General features: G+C 36.4%; 1 protein-coding gene across 1 annotated transcript in view; it reads left to right on the forward strand.

Moving 5' to 3' along the window:
• Positions 1-6: 6 nt before the first annotated feature.
• RIC1 (RIC1 homolog, RAB6A GEF complex partner 1) overlaps positions 7-18,605 on the forward strand; it is a 52,958-nt gene continuing 34,359 nt past the window's right edge. Inside the window, 3 exon segments of the mRNA XM_009638181.2 lie at positions 7-382; positions 11,007-11,114; positions 15,651-15,727. Coding sequence (XP_009636476.2) covers positions 242-382; positions 11,007-11,114; positions 15,651-15,727 — 326 coding nt within the window. The 5' untranslated portion in view covers positions 7-241.

Genomic DNA, 18,605 nt, shown 5'->3' on the forward strand with positions numbered 1-18,605 from the left:
GGCGAGGCCTTAGCCACCCCCTTCCCGGGCGCGGGCGGTGGTGGTGAGCCAAGGGGTCCCGTCGCTTTGCTGGTGATTATGCATGGTCGGCCCCGGGCCGCTGGTCAGAGCCCTTCGTCCGGAGGCCGTCGAGCGGGCAGCGAGCCCTCCTGCGTCTGTCCTTCGGCTGATGTCCCCGCCGTCCCCCGCCTAGGCTAGAGTGAGCTGAGAGCCCGCTTCTCGGGAGGGTGAATCGACAGCCATGTATTTTCTCAGCGGTTGGCCCAAGAGGCTGCTGTGTCCTCTGGAGTCCCCGGAGCAACCTCTTCACATCCAGACGGATCCCCAGAGAGCTTTCTTCGCAGTGTTATCCCCATCTCAGCTAAGCATCTGGTACTGCAGAGTGAGTATCCGTCCTCCTGTCAGCCCTCAGACCCTGCGCTCCCGGCTGAAAGGCCCTCTCATCTGTAGAGCGTTTCTTTTCGTTCCTGTCGTTTCACCCTGTAAAATCTGTGACTGAAGCTTACAGAATACTTCATTATTTGTGAATCGGAGTGGTTAAGCCACGATGTTTACTGATAATAACGTAGACTTGAGACAATGTGTAAGATCAACCTAATTGGAGTTAATGCCTGTTATTCCTGAAAATGAGACGACTTTCTTTTTTTTTTTTTTTACTTTGACTTCAAATCGTGCTTAAGCTTAATACAAAGAGTGTTTGTAGCAATGCTTTTTTTGCAAATATGCTTCATGTCTCCTGCCTTCATATGTTCTCTGTTTTATGTAAAAGAACATAGGAATGTCGGAGATATGAAACGTTTTTTATAAAACACAGAACAGACTATAACATCCTGTGTAATGATATAATGCAGAAGTTCACAAACTTTTCTTTTCATGAAAAGTTTAAAAGTTTTGTGGCCCTAAATGGAAGAATTGTTAATGGCTTTTGCATGCTCTAGCAACATCCAGTTTGAGAGTACATGAATAATAGACATTAAATGCCGTGCTTTTAATTCTCTTTGAATTAGTGTGGTAACAAAAATGCTGTTTGTCAGTTTGATTTGATGCAGGCAATGAAACAGCTGTGATACCGACTTTAAAATTTTGATGCTGGATCCTTTTAAATACTGCCCAGATTAGACAGTAAATCTGTCTATAAATATCTCCAACTCCGGATAATTTATAGAGTTCATCTCAGATTACAGGAGAAAACTAACAATCCAATTTGGAAAGCTGATACTGAAAGGTATCAAATGAGAGTCATAGCCCTGAAAACTTGATTTAAGTTATGCTGAGATTTCATCACTTCACCTTGTGTTGCACTCTGTGTGGCTGTTGATTAGTTCCTGGGTGGGGTGCTGATGCTGGTTTTTTGAACCTACACAAGTATCCAACTAGGACATACCAGCCCAGTAACTATGCTGTGTGAACATCATCATCATATGGCCTCTGTTTTCTTAGGTTTGTGGCACATAGTGTTGATAAAGTGTACGCTATTCTACTTTTTGTCAGCTGTTAAACCTCCAGTTTTAGTAAATACATAAAAGAGAATAGGGTTGTAGAATGCTTCTCAAGATACGCCCTGTTTGTCTAGAATGTAGTTTACTTTATGGTCTGTTCCTGAGGATGACGTTAATTAACTTACATGCTTGGACTTGTTTTGAAATGTTAAATGTTGTATAACTGGCTACAGACAGAGCACTAAAGAATTCACTCGATGCAGAAAAGTTGAACAAACTCACAGGTCATTACAATTTTCAAAATACATTTTAATTCAGTAGGTAATGGGTGCTTTTGAGGAAGGTGCTGACTTTGCTAGGCTTGATCACTGACTGATCTTAGACTAAAAAGTATGTTACAATCTCACCACCTCTGTGGACATCCGGCCATTAGCAAAATCCTCTAAGACAAAGGTTTCTGTTAAGGGGATTTTTTTAAGGGAATGTCTTGCATTATTTTTATGCGTATCGCTGGAATTTTGGGTGGTTGAGTTTTTTTGTTTTGTTGGGTTTTTTTGTCTTGGTTTTTGTTTGTTTTTGAAGGTGAAGCTTAAAATTGTATGTTGGACTTTTGTAAAACAAATTATTGCATTGTATAAAATGTTTTCATTTGTCAGAAGTATCTTCTTTGGAGAGACGCTAAGTTCTGGTCAGATTGAACTAATTCAATTTCTTGAAGTAGAAAAGCCTTCAGGCTAATGTCCTTGTTAAGACTTGTTACTATCTCCACTATTTATGAAAGGTTTCACTTAAGAATGAGGTGATGAGGCTGGTGAAGTTCTGTTTTGAATTTTTCAAGAACAGGGAGCCCTTTGAAATACTTCCAGGAGTGTGAGTTTGCATTCAGTATGTGTATTTTTCAAGTGAGGTGGTAATGTTTAAAGCTCCTTTTCATCTACCGTGTGCTAAGAACTAGTGGAACTATGGAAAGTTTATCCCAGAGTGTGGATTGTTTTCTGGTTTGGAAACTATAGGTATTAAGATTAGAAACTGGGGTAAACGGTGTAGGTAAAACCAGATGGAATTCTGTTAGTGGTTTTGAGCCAAAAAATCCTTGACTATTTTACATGTTATCTAGGGAGAGATTGGATTGTGGATAGAAAAGACCACTGATCGGTGGTGAACATTTTTGATCATGCACCAGTATTGATTAAAGGTTTTTAAGCATGCATCCTCAATATGTGTACATTTATTTATTTATGAATTATATGCATGTGCTACTGTACTGGTATGCACATTATCAAGCATACACAATGTAGAAAATAAACAATAGCGTAGAACAGACCAGACTGTTTCACTTGGAAGGGACCTACAACGATCATCTAGCCCAACTGCCTGACCATTTCAGGGCTGACCGAAAGCTAGAGCCTCTTAAACACTGATGGGCTTGGGGCATTGACCGCTGCTCTAGGAAGCCTGTTCCAGTGTTTGAAAAGAAAAAAAAAAAAAGTGGTAAAGCTGAAATAAATACATTTTAAAAATTTTACTTTATTTATTAATGGTACAAAAATATTTTCTTCTTGCACCCCAAAGGATTGTATTAAATGCATTCCACTTTGGAGACTAGTGTTCCAAGTGTTTTTCTTAGATCAGAAGAAATTTTTGGTCTAGGTACCTCAGAAAATTCCTTGACGCTAGGAGCCAGTGAAGCTGTTTTCATTGACAGCATTGGAAAGCTTGTCAGTGTTGTCATTCTGGTAACGTTAAGTACTCGGATGCTTGAAATGAGGAACTTCAGTTCGTGCAAGACACTTTCTGAAATGCTAAAAGGAGGTAATAGATGTTTAATAGATTGTCTTGGGAACTATGGGTGAGGTTTCACAAGGCAGCTGTGCAGTTCTAAGTGTCGTGATCTTTCCTGCTTGCACCTGTATTTTGGTGACTCTTATGGTGGACTAGTGATGTCTTTTACAGGATTGTTCAGCTTGCTGAACAAATAGAAGCCTGTTCTTTTTAGCTCATGAAGGGATCAAAAGAGCATTGTGGTTGGCTTGTTGAAAGTGTTATTCCTTTAACAGTAGTAGCTTTTAATTTTAAATTGGTTTGTTTATCTCACGAAATAAGAGCTTTAGTCAGCACAGGGAATTCTAGATACTCACCCACAGGGCTCTAGATATTACAGGAAGATGTATGCAACTGAGGAAGGTGTGATAGATGAGTGGAGTTCCCCCCGTAAGTGTTGAAGATTCAATTGTGTGCAACAAGAATATTCTGATGACGTAGTTGTATGTATAAATATAGTTCAGCATTTCCTTTCTTTAATCTTAACAAATTTATGGCAATGACAGGAATAAGTACTGGCCTCGGAATATTTAACAGAAACTCCTGGAGGTTGTTGGACTATCTGCTATGACTGCCACTCAAAACCAGTTTTGTAAGCTCTTTGAAGCCAGGCGTAGCTTGCCCCAGCTACTCATTTTGAGGAACATTTCTTAATTACCTAGGTGCTTATCAGCTTACAGCTTACAATTTACATCTACCCTTGCTTTTAAACTCTCCTGTTTTTTTGTGATGATCTGATGTGGAATCAGATCACCCAAATGAACTATAAGCTTATGGGAAATCATGCGTGTCAGAATCCTAGATTGTCAAATAATCTGTATTCATTCTGAATGCTGAATAAGTCGATATTCAGACTGGCCTCATAATTCGTTCTTATGTACTTTTCAATCTCTAGCTGTTGCAGTATTAGAGTTGAACTTGATACATGCTTTACATCTAAGTATACCCCTTATTTAAACAGAGCAAAATGGGACTGTGCTTCTGTGTTAGAGAAGTGATCTCCATAGCCTGGAATTTTGGCACGCTATAAAAGGAGTTACTTGTGACACCAGTGCTTATAGTTCATACAATATATGAATAAATGTATTAAAAAAATGCAGTTGGTTTTGTAATCCTTTTAAATACAGGTGGCCCTTAAAAGAAAAAAATTATTATGTTTGCACTGTGCTTTCAGGGTTATGCTTTCATCTCAGAACTGTAAGCAGAATAATTTACTGAATTATTTTATGTGGCCTTTTCCTAGATGGGATTAGATACAATCTCTGTAGCATTTTTATTTGAAATTTGGTTGCAAAATGGACCCCTGAGATGGTAACATTTTACTGATACCCATCAGACATTTGTTAGAGAAGACAATTTCTTTTTATGTGTCAATAACAGTAACAGTTGTGCTGTTGCTCTTATTAGAAAGATGTATTTGTGGTTACATAATTAAAGAAATGAGAAATACCTGTTAGACTGATGGATTTATTATGTGAAATATAAAATTGTAATGTAAATATTCAATAGGCCTTAACAGGTTTTCAGTGTCTCCTGTATTTATATAAAATAGATGACCCCTGACAGACACCACAGAATTACTTGCATGAAGAGAAGATCCTCATTTATGAGTTTTGACTGTCCAGTTAGTTGCACATAACAGAGTCATTTGCCAGTATGAGACCAGAGATTAGATTAGAGGGTCTATTCTCCATCACATGCAATTCCATTTAATCCAAATTTAAGTACCTGGCAATTCATGGAGCTGAGGAACAGCAAAGATCTATACAATATGGCCTTACTGGTAACGTTTTTGAGCAGTAGGTTAACTGAAAACTCTCACTTAGGAGAGGTAGTGATTGGCAGTTCTGATGCACTTTGGATTTTTTGAACTTTTTCATAGGAGTTTACGTGAAGCATGGTATTGAGAGCTGTGTCTGCTGTGTTTGCTGGATGGATGCTCTGCTGATTCTAAGCTTTCCAGCTGCTTTTAAAACTGAGTTAAAGGAGTTATGTTTTTATAATTAACCCTGCTTTTAGAAATTCTTTTATCACCACCTTGTATCTCTGTTACTGACAAAATGGCTTTTTGTGGTCTGTCTTTGGTTTTTTTTTTTTCTTCTGGTCCTTACTAATGAATTTTCCTCTTCCTTATGCATGCATGCTTGTCTTTTCACCATCTAACCTTTCTGGTTTATTAGCTTATAAACCTACAAGCTTCAGCCTTTAAAGTGGAGTACAGACCATCTAACGATGAAATAAAGTGCACAACATCACCACACTGTTGTTCTGTTTTCTCCCAGCCTTGTCTGTCACTTAGATTGTAAGCTCATCCCAACAGCGTGTTTTTGATTTTTTGTCTTGTTCCTACAGCTTAATGCAGCATTGAAGTATTTGTCTTATAAAACTAAACAGAACAGCTGTGGTTTTGAAAGAAATTGCCTCTTGATTCTAAATGAGATTGATTTTTGATGTCTAATACAAAATTGTTAGGGGATGAGAATATTAGGATTTTAACAATTATCTATGGCCATGCAGGCTCTTGTATTGATGTTACATTAAAAAATGCAAACCCATACATAATACCATGTTGTCAGCTGCTAATAGTGTTGCATGCTCTCAGCAGATACAAGAATCTTCTTCCTAGACGGAACAGTTGTGAAAAGACTGCTAGTATTCCAGATATTCAGTGTCTGAAAGCTACAATAAAATGTAAAAAATCACGTGGAAAGTAAATTAAGAGTGAATTGGTGTCATTAAAGATGAGAGTCTTTTAAAAGAGAGAAGGAAGTATTAAGGATTGTGAAATTTACTTGGATTAAAATCCAAGTTAATTTGGATTTATAGTTACAATAAAGAGAGCAAAATAAAAAATGCAGTTCGGAGCCGAGCGTGTTGGCTGCGGATAGACTAGGCAAAACATTCAGACCTTATCAATGTTCTTGGGTATTATTTGTGTAGAAGTAACTGGGTTCAGTGCAACTTTATCAGTACTTTTAAAAAACAATTTAACTCTTTTCAGTACATAAGAATTTGAGTATGACTATCAACTGCTTGATGCGTCATTCTTAGAACTTAGGCAAGGGTATGATTTTGCTATTCGTATTTAATACAGACATAATGACTACTTTGTTTTGCATAAAAATTGTGGGAATGCTTGTGTCTTATGGGAACATCCACAGGCTTGAGCAAGAGTACTACTTCATATTTTAGTAATTTTTTCGGTGACTGTAAATGGCAGTGTTCCTGTCTTGCTCTTTCCTTCTGGGTTCAAGTGAATTAATGGCAAGAGAACAACTGAAATTAAATGAGCACTAAGAATTTTCAATGTCTGAATGCATACATGCTATTGTTTACTTCTCAAACTTAGTCCAGTAGTTTTCCATTGTATTTGCTGACCTACCTAATGTGTTAAAACCACTGTATGCACAGTTTGTCATTAACCTGCAGCAGGCAAATGACAGAATTCAAATTAAGGAAAACTCATATTTTCATTATTTTATATTCTATGAAACAAACAATGATTGTACCTCTCTCCAGTTGGTTAATGTATAATTTTCTTCAAAGCCCTTTAAACATCTCCATTAGGACAGACACTAGCTCCTATGAGGGCTGCTGTTAAAGTCTGTACTACTTGTCCTGTTTAAAGATGGCCTGTTCAAAGCAACACTCACTTTTTAATTTAGGGTTTAAATGTCTACTTGATTTGCATTTACATCAAATGTGGTAGGGTGTTTGTGTTTAGAGAAGTGAAGTGGTAATATCCCATGTCTAAGCTTGCTGAGAGAATTTGCTGCAGGGTTTGTATATCTTGACAGACTTCTTCATAAAAACTACTTACTATGGCTCAGTGATCTACTGAACAGACTACTTGTGCTGCTTACTGTTACTGCTTAAAAAAGGGAAATAGGAAAGATGTTGCATTTGGTCAGGTAGAATTAAGTAAAATAGTAACACTTTAAAATTATTTCACCACAGGTTTGGTTTTGTGTGTTGTTTTGTGGTGGTTTTTTTGCTTAGGCATTTTGTCCTGAAGTTGAGCAGAGCTCATCTTTCTTAGCAGAAAGTCCAAAGAAATTCTTCATGTACAACAACAACTGATAATGGAAGAAAAGTGAGTTTTAAAGTAGTTTGAGTTAGGTGTCTTTGCTCATGAAGCTGGCTTGATACCTTACTGTTTCATAAATAGTGCAATTCCTCTATTTGGGTATTGGTCATCCAAACCACGTTTTCTTTCATCTGTCTTTTGTGACTGTTGTCATAATTTCACATCAGTAGAAGAAGAAAGTTCATGCTAGAAAGGCATTGTTGAGAAGAGTAAAGATTTCAGAGTAAGAGCTTCTGTGGGAAGTGCTCTTGCGAAAAGGTAGCCAAGGTAGCTGAATGATGCATAAGAAGGGAAGGAGATAGAGTATATTTAGCTGTGGGAACAAGAAGTTATGTTTCTCTCTTTTCAGTAGCATTAACTAGAACACTGGAGAATGTGTTTACTCTTTGGTAATGGTACTACTATATTCTTTTTAAGGTTATCTTTTCCCTTTTTTTTTTTCTTTTCACCATTTTTGTGAAAACTCCCCTGTTCTTTATAAGTGAGCAGCAGCTTCTGGTTTGCCTGACCTTACATTCCTCCTGGGAGGCAAAATGTACTATATCAAAATGCTAGATTTTCTCTGCAGCAGACTGTAAAATACCAGATACGCTTCTTATCTGTCTTGGGAAGCTTTTGCTAGTTTTAAGTTGCAATTTGAGTAAAGACTTGCTTACTCAGTTCTTTCTTCCTTAGTCTGCTGTTCTTTCTTCCTTAAAACTGAAGATGTTTACTTTTGTTCTGTAGACACATTATTATTTTTTTTTTTTAAACAACTCTTTATTTGTTAGGTCAATTGCTATCTGGAATTACCAGTTTCTCCAAAAGCTGTGGCTCTACTATTAATGTTTCAGCAAGCAGATTTTAAGCATGATAAAGAAGGAGGATCAGTATCTTTATTTGAGACAGTGTGCATGTTTCATTAGTTATGCTTAACTAGACCTCTTTATAATTTTAGTAGCTGCATGCAAAAGTGTGAAGAGGAAAAAAACAAGGAGTTTTCATGAAGCTGACGTGGAGAGTTGGTTTTTGTAACAGAAACAACTGTAAAGATTTAGGGAAAATTCTGTGTAGTATAATCTAAACCCCTACTGTTTCTGTACAGGCTATGAGTTAAATATCTAAAACTAACCAGAGGAAGGTATTGTACTAACTAAACCCTTATTTTCGTTAATATGTATGTTTAATGGCTTGCTGTGCTTGGGGCAAGTAATTAAAATTAGGCTGATATACTCGTGTTTATAGACCATGCTCCTTTGCTTTTATACAACTTCGGTCACTTCAGGTGTAATAAATTACTTCAGATGTAAAATGACCATTTCTCTTTCTCTTGCATGAGCGGAATAGGATATTGAGCTGCCCCTCTAGATTTGTTAACCTTGTAGCTATTCACACTTTTGTGGGGTGCTTGTAAACAGGGGACTAAAAGGTGTGTGTGTTAGGGTTTTCGTCATGTATGAAATAATGCATTTGAGCTGTGGAGTATGTGGAAATAAATTGTGTCAGTGAAATATTTATGGTTTAGCCATTAGCTAGGTCGCCTTCGTGACCTATTGAATTAGAAGTGGGTCTGTTTTCTAGTAAGAAGCTACTTAAACTGCAAAAAGATAAAAACGATTGCTTGCACTCTTAATGTTAACTCCTTTAGTCCTCATCTGCAAGGCACAAAATGACATCAGTCTAGAAATCAGTTTGAATGAATTTTATAGCTGCTGTGTATACAGAACGTTCTTCCAGGTTCTAATGTGTAATAGCAGCTTTCTTGTGAATAAATGTCACAAGAACATCACAGTATAAATACTGTCATTATGTTCTGCAAAAGTAGCAATATAGAAAGAAAATTGTTGTGCCTTAATGAGCTTCTAAACCTTTTTTTGCCCGCTACTGAAATGCTTGAAACACAGAAGTGCTTTATGATAGGTCTCCAAATCTGCACTAATGATACAGATTACCAAGATTGTACCCTCACTAGGCACTTTGTCCCTGCATATCTAAGGCATTTAATGTGGGTCTAAGACAAGGAGTGAAAGACTATGTAGTTCACAAGAACAATCAGTGAGAATCTGTTAAGAGTAATTCATTATCTGTTTAATGTTGGGTAATTTGATTTGCAAATATCTGCAAAAGAAGCCACATGAATTGAAAAAACTGGTGTAAATAGCTCTTAGGGTAAAGAATAGTTTGCTTGTTATACCTTACAGTATAAATATTTAACTTAATTTTTGATAATTCAGTTCTGTGTGGGTGTGAAATTTAAGTAATAATGCTATTTACAGGATGCAAAGTCATGCTATGTATTTACCAAGGCTGAGACTGTGTTACATTAATTCAGCTCCTTATTTATATGTACGGTGAAAATATTTGATTACTTTGTTTTATACTGTCTTTTCTTTTAAATTAATTTTTTTGTAACTCTACTTTTTCTTAAGGGAAACTGAAGCAACTGGTTCCAAATATGATGGTAGTAGATAACCACCGAATTCTGGGGTAGCAGACACCCACATGATTTCTGGGTAGAATTAATGTTTTTAGATTCTGCCATTTCAGCGAGTAAACTAAGAACAATAGTAAGTTGCCATCACCTGTGGTCCTAGTGGTGTACGACAAGCTCTGCCAAGCAGTTTCATGATTACTTTCAGCAAAGAGTGGTTACTGTTAAGCCTTCTGGTTCCCTTCCAGGGTCTGGAGAAGTGTGCGCTTTTTGGTACAGAGTTTGCTGCTACAACTTCATAGAAAAATTGGCATTGATAAAGTTAGGGAGAGCATCTGTTACAAAAACGGGGGCAAACTTCTTTGACAAGAAGAAGAGTGAGGCTCGTTTAATTTAAGTGAAGGCTGGGGAAGTACAGTCATCATCTAATGAATATATATGGGCATGTTTCTCCATGCCCAACTCCCAGTGGTGGAAGGTAGCAGAAGGGGGAATACCTATCTATGCTGAAAGCTGTTAGTGTTTCAAAAGCTAAGCACTGGAGCAAGCAAAGGTCACTCTCTGTTTGGTTTGTGTCACAGCTCTCAACTGCTTTCATGAAAGGGGGTGAAGACTTAGTGCCTATGGTAGCTTTGTCTGGGCTTCATGACCCCAAAGCTCTTCTCCATTCCCAGGAGCAAAGGTGCTAATGGGTGTATCTCATCATATGCAAAAACTTTTCAGCAAACTGTAGAGGTGGATTTTCTGCACAATTTCTGGCAACCTGTTCTCGAAGAGATATAAACCAGATTTCCTGATTATAATTCTCTTTAATACAGGGGCCCATCCATTTAGTAGAAACTAAGTAAATGGATTGTACCACTCTATAGAATATTTCATTCTACTTAGACAGTCCTTTTTATTAGAGGAGGCTCTTTGAGATGGTTTTGTCCATCATAAGCAACAGTCACCCTTTGTCTAACTACTTCTGTATTCTGTAGTGACTCCTTTTGGGGCAAATGAAGTATTTTATTTAAATGTCTTGGGTGAGTGAGATTAGGAACAATGGTCTGGCAAGAGTTCTGCATAAACTGCTTTTAAAAGCACCGCTGTGTAATGTGTTGTCAAGTATGCACTCATTTTTTAACCTCCCTCTTCAAGGGAAATGTGTTTCTGTTAAGGATACATAGTTGTTTACGGTTATATCACGATGTAGGAAACATCCCATTCCTTCTAGATATGAGATGTAATTTTTTTTTTTCCTCTCCAGCCCAGTGTATTAATCGTAAGTTACAAGGAACTATCAAAAGCAGCTTCTCAGTTTGGACCTTATAAACAAGCAGAATGGCGGCCTGACAGCACCATGATAGCTGTTTCAGTAAGTAGGGCTTTTACTTCTTACTGTGGTTAAACTATTGCAAAGAGAGTTTTGTATTACTGGTTTCTGTGCTTATACAAACTTGCAGATTGTATATACATTTAGTTGATACTTATATTGTGAAAATATATCATAGTACCAAGGGGTTTTTTTGATGATAGAACCTTTCTTTAGTAGTTTTCAATTCATTTTTTCCCCTGAAGAATGAATTGCAGTTCTTTGTATTAAAATAATGTTTACAAATATTGGCAAGGGATGATCTAGCATGTCATTACTTTAGTAATCTGGTCACAAAGAATAAGGGAATTTGAAGACATGTGAATGTAAGAAATAGTTGCAGTTAGGTGACATAAGCATGTTTAGCTTGATAAATATGGTTTACAGATGTTTAAGAAGGGTGTGTCTTAAGAGGATGAAACTGTGGCTTTATTAAGGTGCAGTATCTTTTGGTGATTAAAAAAAGTTGCAAGGCACTGAGAACACAGAAACAAGGGCAGTGATAGGTGATACATAGACTCTTCTGTTAAGAGTCTTAAAGATAAAGATGAGATCTGGTCTCACATGGAAATAAAATATTGTTTTATAGCTGGTGCACTGCTCACAGCAGTAAAATGGACTTTGAGCACCAGGATTTAAAAATTCAAGGTGCAAGGTAGACGCAGCAGAGGTGGGAGTAGAGTTTATAGGAGTCAGAATATGGGATGATACTCTTGGTGACTTTTGGTCACATGTCACATTAGGACCAGGTCTTAAAATGAGTAAGTTGCTTTCTCAAGCTTTTAAAATCAAGGCTATTATATTTAAGATTTTCTTGTGAGAAGGTGCAGAAGAAAAGAATGAAATATTAACACTCCTTGTCAGAAGTCGGTTATGTGGAATTACGTACTGGATAACAACTACTGTATTTGTTGGTACACTGACTTAATCTCCTAATATAAACCATCTTTTATGCTTAAAATGATGCCTGTAATGCTTTGTAGTTTTTAAATCAATCAGATATTATTATCTTAGTGGAAAATACTAGATGGTTTATGGAATAGTTTGTGTCTCTACCAATATCATCATGTCTTTAAATCAACTAAACTTGCTGTGCTCCCATTTCTTGTGTGTAATTCAGGGTTAGACTTTTCTGAGTAGTTGGTTTAGAATGTTTAAATCACCTAAAAGGATCTCACAGGATCAATGCAGTGAAATACTTCTGTTAGTGCCAGATTATCTTTTCAGTTAGCAAACGCTTATGGTTACCAGCAAAGGCAGAAAGGAGACTTCTGTAATATTTACTATGAATAAAAAAAAAATTCTTTGATTTTATCATATAGCATATAATCACAAGTAAACTATCCAAACACATTTTAATTACACCTTTATGCAGTAGTTCAGAAGAGATTTAAGTTGTTATATTGAGTTACTTTGCGTATTACGTTTTTTCTGTGATGTTGGGAACCATTTGCTGAAGAGACCTTATGGTTCAGCTGACAGTCAGACTAGCTTTAATTTCTGCCAGTGCAGTTTTTCTGCAGCTAAATGTATAGTGTTCTTTATGGCAGATGATGTCAGAATCTAAATGCTCATACAGTCTCAGTTTCTAAGCTTAAGTTTTACAAATTAAAATTCAAAATGGTCAGTTTATAAAATATGAGTGTCATGAGATTTCTAATATTCTTCATGTTTCTTACACTTAGATTGCATCCCCTGGGTGTGTATATACAAATAATATAGTCAAGCATGTTTGTTATGGTAGTTTTAATACCAGTTCTGTTCTACAAGTTTTTTTAATATGCTTTTGGAATATATGTGAAGTTTGATTTGAAACAATTAATGAGTCCTACTGAAAGACCACATTTACAAGTACTGGTATTTTTGTTATAGAGAAACAGGGAGGAAAGGCAGTTTTGGGAACAAAAAACCTGCTGATGCATGATACTTTTATCCCCAAGTAAACCTGCTGACTTCTTCCCAAGAGAACAAACATTTTCTCCCTTCTTTGTGACTTTTTCTTAAGAAGAAAACTAATGAGTACAAATGAAGGAGGAATAGCAATGCAAGTTATTAATTAAAAAAAGAATAGTTTGTACTACTAGTTTTGTTGAACTGAATTAACTTCAGGTAATTACTGAAGTCCTGTACAATAGCTAAAAATACTACTTTGAAAGCTGAGTTAGATGATTTAGTTCCTTACCTGTTATTACCTGTGCTCTTGACTTCTTGATTGTAGTAGTTTCATGTTATAATGAATTTATGTTAAGAAGGTGAACAAAAGGCTTCGTACGTACTTATTAGCTAAGTGGTACGTTCACTTTTTTTTTAATGACATAATGTTGGGGAGTGTCATCTGGATTGAATGTCCACCAGAGCAATGATATACAGTGTTTTTTGTTTCTGACTGCCAAAATGTTCAGAACATCTCTATGAAAATGTATCACTTTGCAGCATATGCTTTGAGGTAATTATTTGTATTGAAGGCAAACTTTGGTCTAGCATATAAGGCTTTATAAAATACTTCAAGTAGCTTTAATGTAATGCAGTTAAATAAACTTAAGCAGTTCTCATGCTGTCATTATCCCCTAGCAATTCTAACTTCTACTACTAGTATCTTCTACTGCTAAACTGTTGGCATGTTTTCTAAACTCATCTTTTTTTCCCCTGATATTTTGTAGTTTATGCTCTCATATTGCTGCATTTGTAATTTTTCCAGTGTTACTGGGAAATACTTTGTTTCTTGTCTACGTTAGTGCATACATCCAGGGTAGCTAATTCTAGTAGTTTAACAGACTTGTGAATTGGCCCAAGATGCTTCAATATAGAGAACCAGACAAGGCATTTTAGTCCTTCCTCTGCTACAAGCAGTCCCGATTTAGACTGCTTTTCAGTGTGCATTCCCATAGCTAAGGCAGGGCTTTATTAAACATTGTAGCATAGGAGAAACCATGTAGTGAAATCCCTTGCAAGGTACTGTATGTTTATGCTTTTGACTGTCAGAGATGAGAATGATCAGGGAGAGGATGACAGTGATGGTTACTTTAGTAACTCATTGCAACACAGAAATTTCTAAAGCAATGTATAAACCTATGTGAATGAATATGATCAATTTGCAGGAAGTGTATGGTTGAATGCTTCTGCATTTCATCCAGCTCTTCATGGAATTTGAGGTTCTATTTAGAAATGAACCTGTAACAAGAGCAACTTTGTGCTTTGAATAGTGGTCAGTAAGGTCCTTTGTACCTTAATGTCAGTATAAAGCTACTTCACAGTATTGTTTTACTATTCCTTCCAGGATAAGATAACTTACAGGTTAAATATTTAATGATGTAATGGAAAGAACCTGTAAAGATATTAGAAATGAGCATGTTTCTTTACCACATAATACCTGAACATGATATTACTGCATATAGAAAAGGTTCCATTTATTTTCAGCCTGTCTCAAGTTTACCATTACGGTTTGTATTTCATTTTTGCATGAGAAAGATGTTCACTTTGAGAATAATTGTGTTTCTTGGATTTTGAGGCTGAAACACAAATTTCTTTCATGAGAAAGCAAGATACTTGACTGGGGAAAAACATGGCATCTGTGAACTGATAAACTAAGCTACCAAGAGTATTACTTTTTCCTTTATTCAAAGAAAATTAAGCCAACCTTGCAAAGCAGCTTGAAACCATTCATTTCAGTGCTTCTTGTCTCCAGTGCTTTGGGTACATACCCAGCCCATATTAAAATGATTGGATGGAAACACCGTTCAAGCAAAATGCATTTGCCAGTTTGCCTGAAGGATAAATTTGTGCTTTAAACAAATCGTACTTCTTTGAACAACTAACCTTACTGGTCATCTGCCTCTCCTGTGCTTATATCAACACTGGGTCGGCTTCTAGTCATGACTGGAGCGTGTGATATCTAAATGATTTATATTTGTTCTCTGAACAGTGTTACAGTTTGGAGTCAGTCTTCCAGAAGTACAGAGTATGAATTGGGATTGAATTATAGTAGAATGTTTTTCAGACACCAGAAGATTTTGAAAAGGTGTTGTGTTATCTAAAGGTATTGTATGACATGAGGATTTTTTGAAAACTACCTGGATGACCAACATTGAGAGGCAGTGCCTCGCTTCTTTGCACTCTGTAGCATCCATATGCGTTCAGACACCTGGAGGTCTTATTCTGAAGGCTTGCTACCTTCTACTGCATGTGAGCTGCATTAATTTTCTTTGTTGATGGGAATTAGGTTCTATATATCCAATGCAGCTGTCTAGTTTTATGTGTTTATATGTATCAGAGGAAAATTTCTGCTGGAAGCATACATTGACAGTGGTGTTTTTCCATTTTTCTACCTACTGAGTGATCTATTCAGTAGGCTTTAAGGGCTAGTATGGATTTTACCTAGAATGATTTTTCAACACATTTTTTTTTTAGTATATCTGAAACTTGCTGTAAGTGTGTATTTGTATTCAACATATGAGACATATGTAGAAATGGCAAGAGTCTGTATGGATTTTGCTCATGCAGGTAGACTAGATATATATCTTACCAGTGTTTCTCTTTCAGACTGCAAATGGATACATCTTGTTTTTTGAAATCCCATCAGCAAGAGACAAGTATCTTTATGAGCCAATGTATCCCAAGTGAGTATTTTAAACTTTCTTTGCATTCCCACAGTGTGAAAAAATATGGCCAGTCCTAAGCAGGTAGTATGATGATAAATATTTCCTTCCAAAGTACGTTTTAAAACTTGATGAGGATATGAAGCGTCATTCCTATGAGTTAGAGTCAGTTCAGAGAAGTTGCTCTAATTGGTTTGCTGTGAGCTGGTAAGATTCCTTAGGTCCATCTTGTAAGCTCTCAAAATCCTAAATAGCAGTGTTAAAATTGTCTAATTATATAATTTGAGATAGTCTGTTGAAACCACAATCTGTAACAATTTTTGATAATTTTTTTTGAGTAACTCAGTTGAGTAAGTCATGATTCTTAGGAGCTATTAGGGTGCAAAAAACCAGACAATCTGTTGAAATAAGTAAAGGGATAGTGTATCTTCAGCTGTACATAATACAAAAGACTAAACAATGGCTTATGGTATGTTCTTCTTGTTCTGTTTGGAAAGTTGGGGTTTTTATTGGCAAAATCTGAAAATACATGGAAACACATATAAAATGTGCAGTAAGAGTTAAAAAAAAGAAGCTTTGGAAAGTCTGTTTACACATGCCACATGTATGAAAGTTTGAAAAATTAAGCAGTCAATGACAAACCAATCTATTTTGTATATTAAATGTTCTAATTGATTTGTGTTGTCAACCTAAAAGCATGTGTTCTACGAAAAAATCTTTCTGTTAGCATTATACCAAAGGGTATAATGCTGATTCTGTGAGTGAATAAGGCAAGGTGTTTGTCCCTAGGGTGTTTATGATAGGTTGCTTACAATCTCATAAGACTAATACATGTGCTTAACCTGAAGAAGATGAATGATCTCACTGAATTTACTGGGATTACTAGTCTGTCTATATTTAACCCTTGATTTTGAAAACCTACATAAGATTACTACTGTTCTAGTTATGTACATCAAAAGAAAGACACAAGCATTTGTGTGTGAATTATGCCTGCTGTGATTAATATGCCTGCTGTCAGATAATTCTGTAAGCTGCTATAATGGCATGAACTTTTTTGATGCAGATACAGTGCACTGCCTGTAGGCAGTTTCACTAATTTGCTTTGTAGATTGAATACTAAACCAAGCAAACAAACAAAAAACCCAACCCAAAATGAACAAACAGATGAACTTTAAATTTGGGCTTTTGGTTTAGTTTTAGCTTGCTTCTGGCATTTGTTCATTTTCCAAAGACATTATTTCACTGAAATACTTGAATTTCATTTCTACTGGACTGAACAATGCCAAATTAATTTTGTTAACTCTGAAGCCATTAAAAATCAGTGAAAGGCCTCATATGTGGCTTGCCTTGTGCTTGAAAGGGGACATATTACTGTTTTCTTCCACTGTAACAGTGTGTTCTTGGCTCCTTCCTCTATGTTGGCAGCAGTGATTATGCAGCTGTGCCTTAAGTAAAGTTGGGTTGCTGACCTGATGGGGAAACTAACCCTGCCTATCTCCCTCCTTTACTCCTCCCTGTCCTCTCCCCTGGATTCCAGTAGCTTAGCTTGCAAGTTGGCCTATAATAAAAGGCTGGCACTAGAAAATGATGACCTTGAAGTAGCACTGAGTAGCAGCACCGGGAAGTTCAAAAACATGGAGTTCAGTGTTCAGTGATACTCGTATGATAATTCTCATATGCTAGTTATTGATAAAGCAATTGCTTGCAACATTTTAACTCTCATGCAAATATTAATTACAACTTTTACAGCTCTGTCTTATGTGGTTATTTCCCTATGTTAGGCAAAGTGAGTGGGAGGGTGGTGGTTTTTGCAGAGAGTGTAAAGATGTAAGTCTGTCCTTGTATTAGTGGTGTGGTAGGACAGTTGCTGGAAATAAGTCGGTAAAAACAGTGAAATGGATGGACATCAGGTTCAAATGTAGGTCTCCATACTTTGCATATTTGAGGTAGAGGATTTTTTGTCTACCATTCTTCTCTTTGGACACCTCCACAACATACCAGAAACTTAAGAGCTGTTGTAGAATATCATCAGTCTTATTCTACTTTTTAAAATTATGAATAATTCTTAACCTTGATGAACTGTCTATATCTGCTAACTTTTTGTAAACAGAATGAAGCCTGTTCTCTAGTATCCTTTCTTTAAATAATAATGGCCAGTTCTGACAGAAACATAAAATTTCAATGTAGTGACTACAAAAATAAAGCAAAACTCTCTTAATACAACTTCAGCTTGAACAGAATTTTTCGTGCCTTGAGAGTACACACCAGCAACATCCTCAGCTATGCCAAAATCCTGGTGTGAGATTTTCTAGTTTAGTCAGTATCCTGAAGTTGAACTTGTGGCTAGGTTTGATCTCATACAGGTGAAAACATTGAGAAAGGTTGTGTTTAAATTCTCCTGTCAGCTCAGCTCTCATTTAAGTGAAGTGTGTGTATTTTACTGTAAGTAAAAAAAGAATATCAGAAAAGTGGGTAATAAGGTATATGATAGACAGCCACTTTCTTGACTTTAGTTATTTTTGCAGTCTTCCGGATTGGCACACTGGTAGCTGCAGTAAAATTACAGCTTTATGTGGTATTGGTATTTTTTAAATAAGTGCCTTAAAATTTGTTTGACAATGGTTTAGCCTTGGTTTGAAGAAAAGGATCAAAAAAAGTTGCTGAAAATAAAAATCACTCCCCATTTGTCCATATGGGAGAGGGAAGTTTGTGAAGTACAGTCCTTCCAGTATATAGTTGTTACTACACAGAGTTGTAACTATATATGGCTGTTGAGCAAGATGATCCAGAAGAGCTTGCCTGTATTTGATCTGTTAACAGAACTATTTTAGCATACAGTTATTGTGTAAACTGTAATTACACTTGCAAAATTTTTTTGCTGGTACAGTTTGAATGAAAG

The sequence above is a fragment of the Egretta garzetta genome, unplaced genomic scaffold (genome assembly GCF_000687185.1).
Source record: "Egretta garzetta isolate BGI_Z169 unplaced genomic scaffold, ASM68718v1 scaffold250, whole genome shotgun sequence".
Classification (NCBI taxonomy): domain Eukaryota; kingdom Metazoa; phylum Chordata; class Aves; order Pelecaniformes; family Ardeidae; genus Egretta; species Egretta garzetta.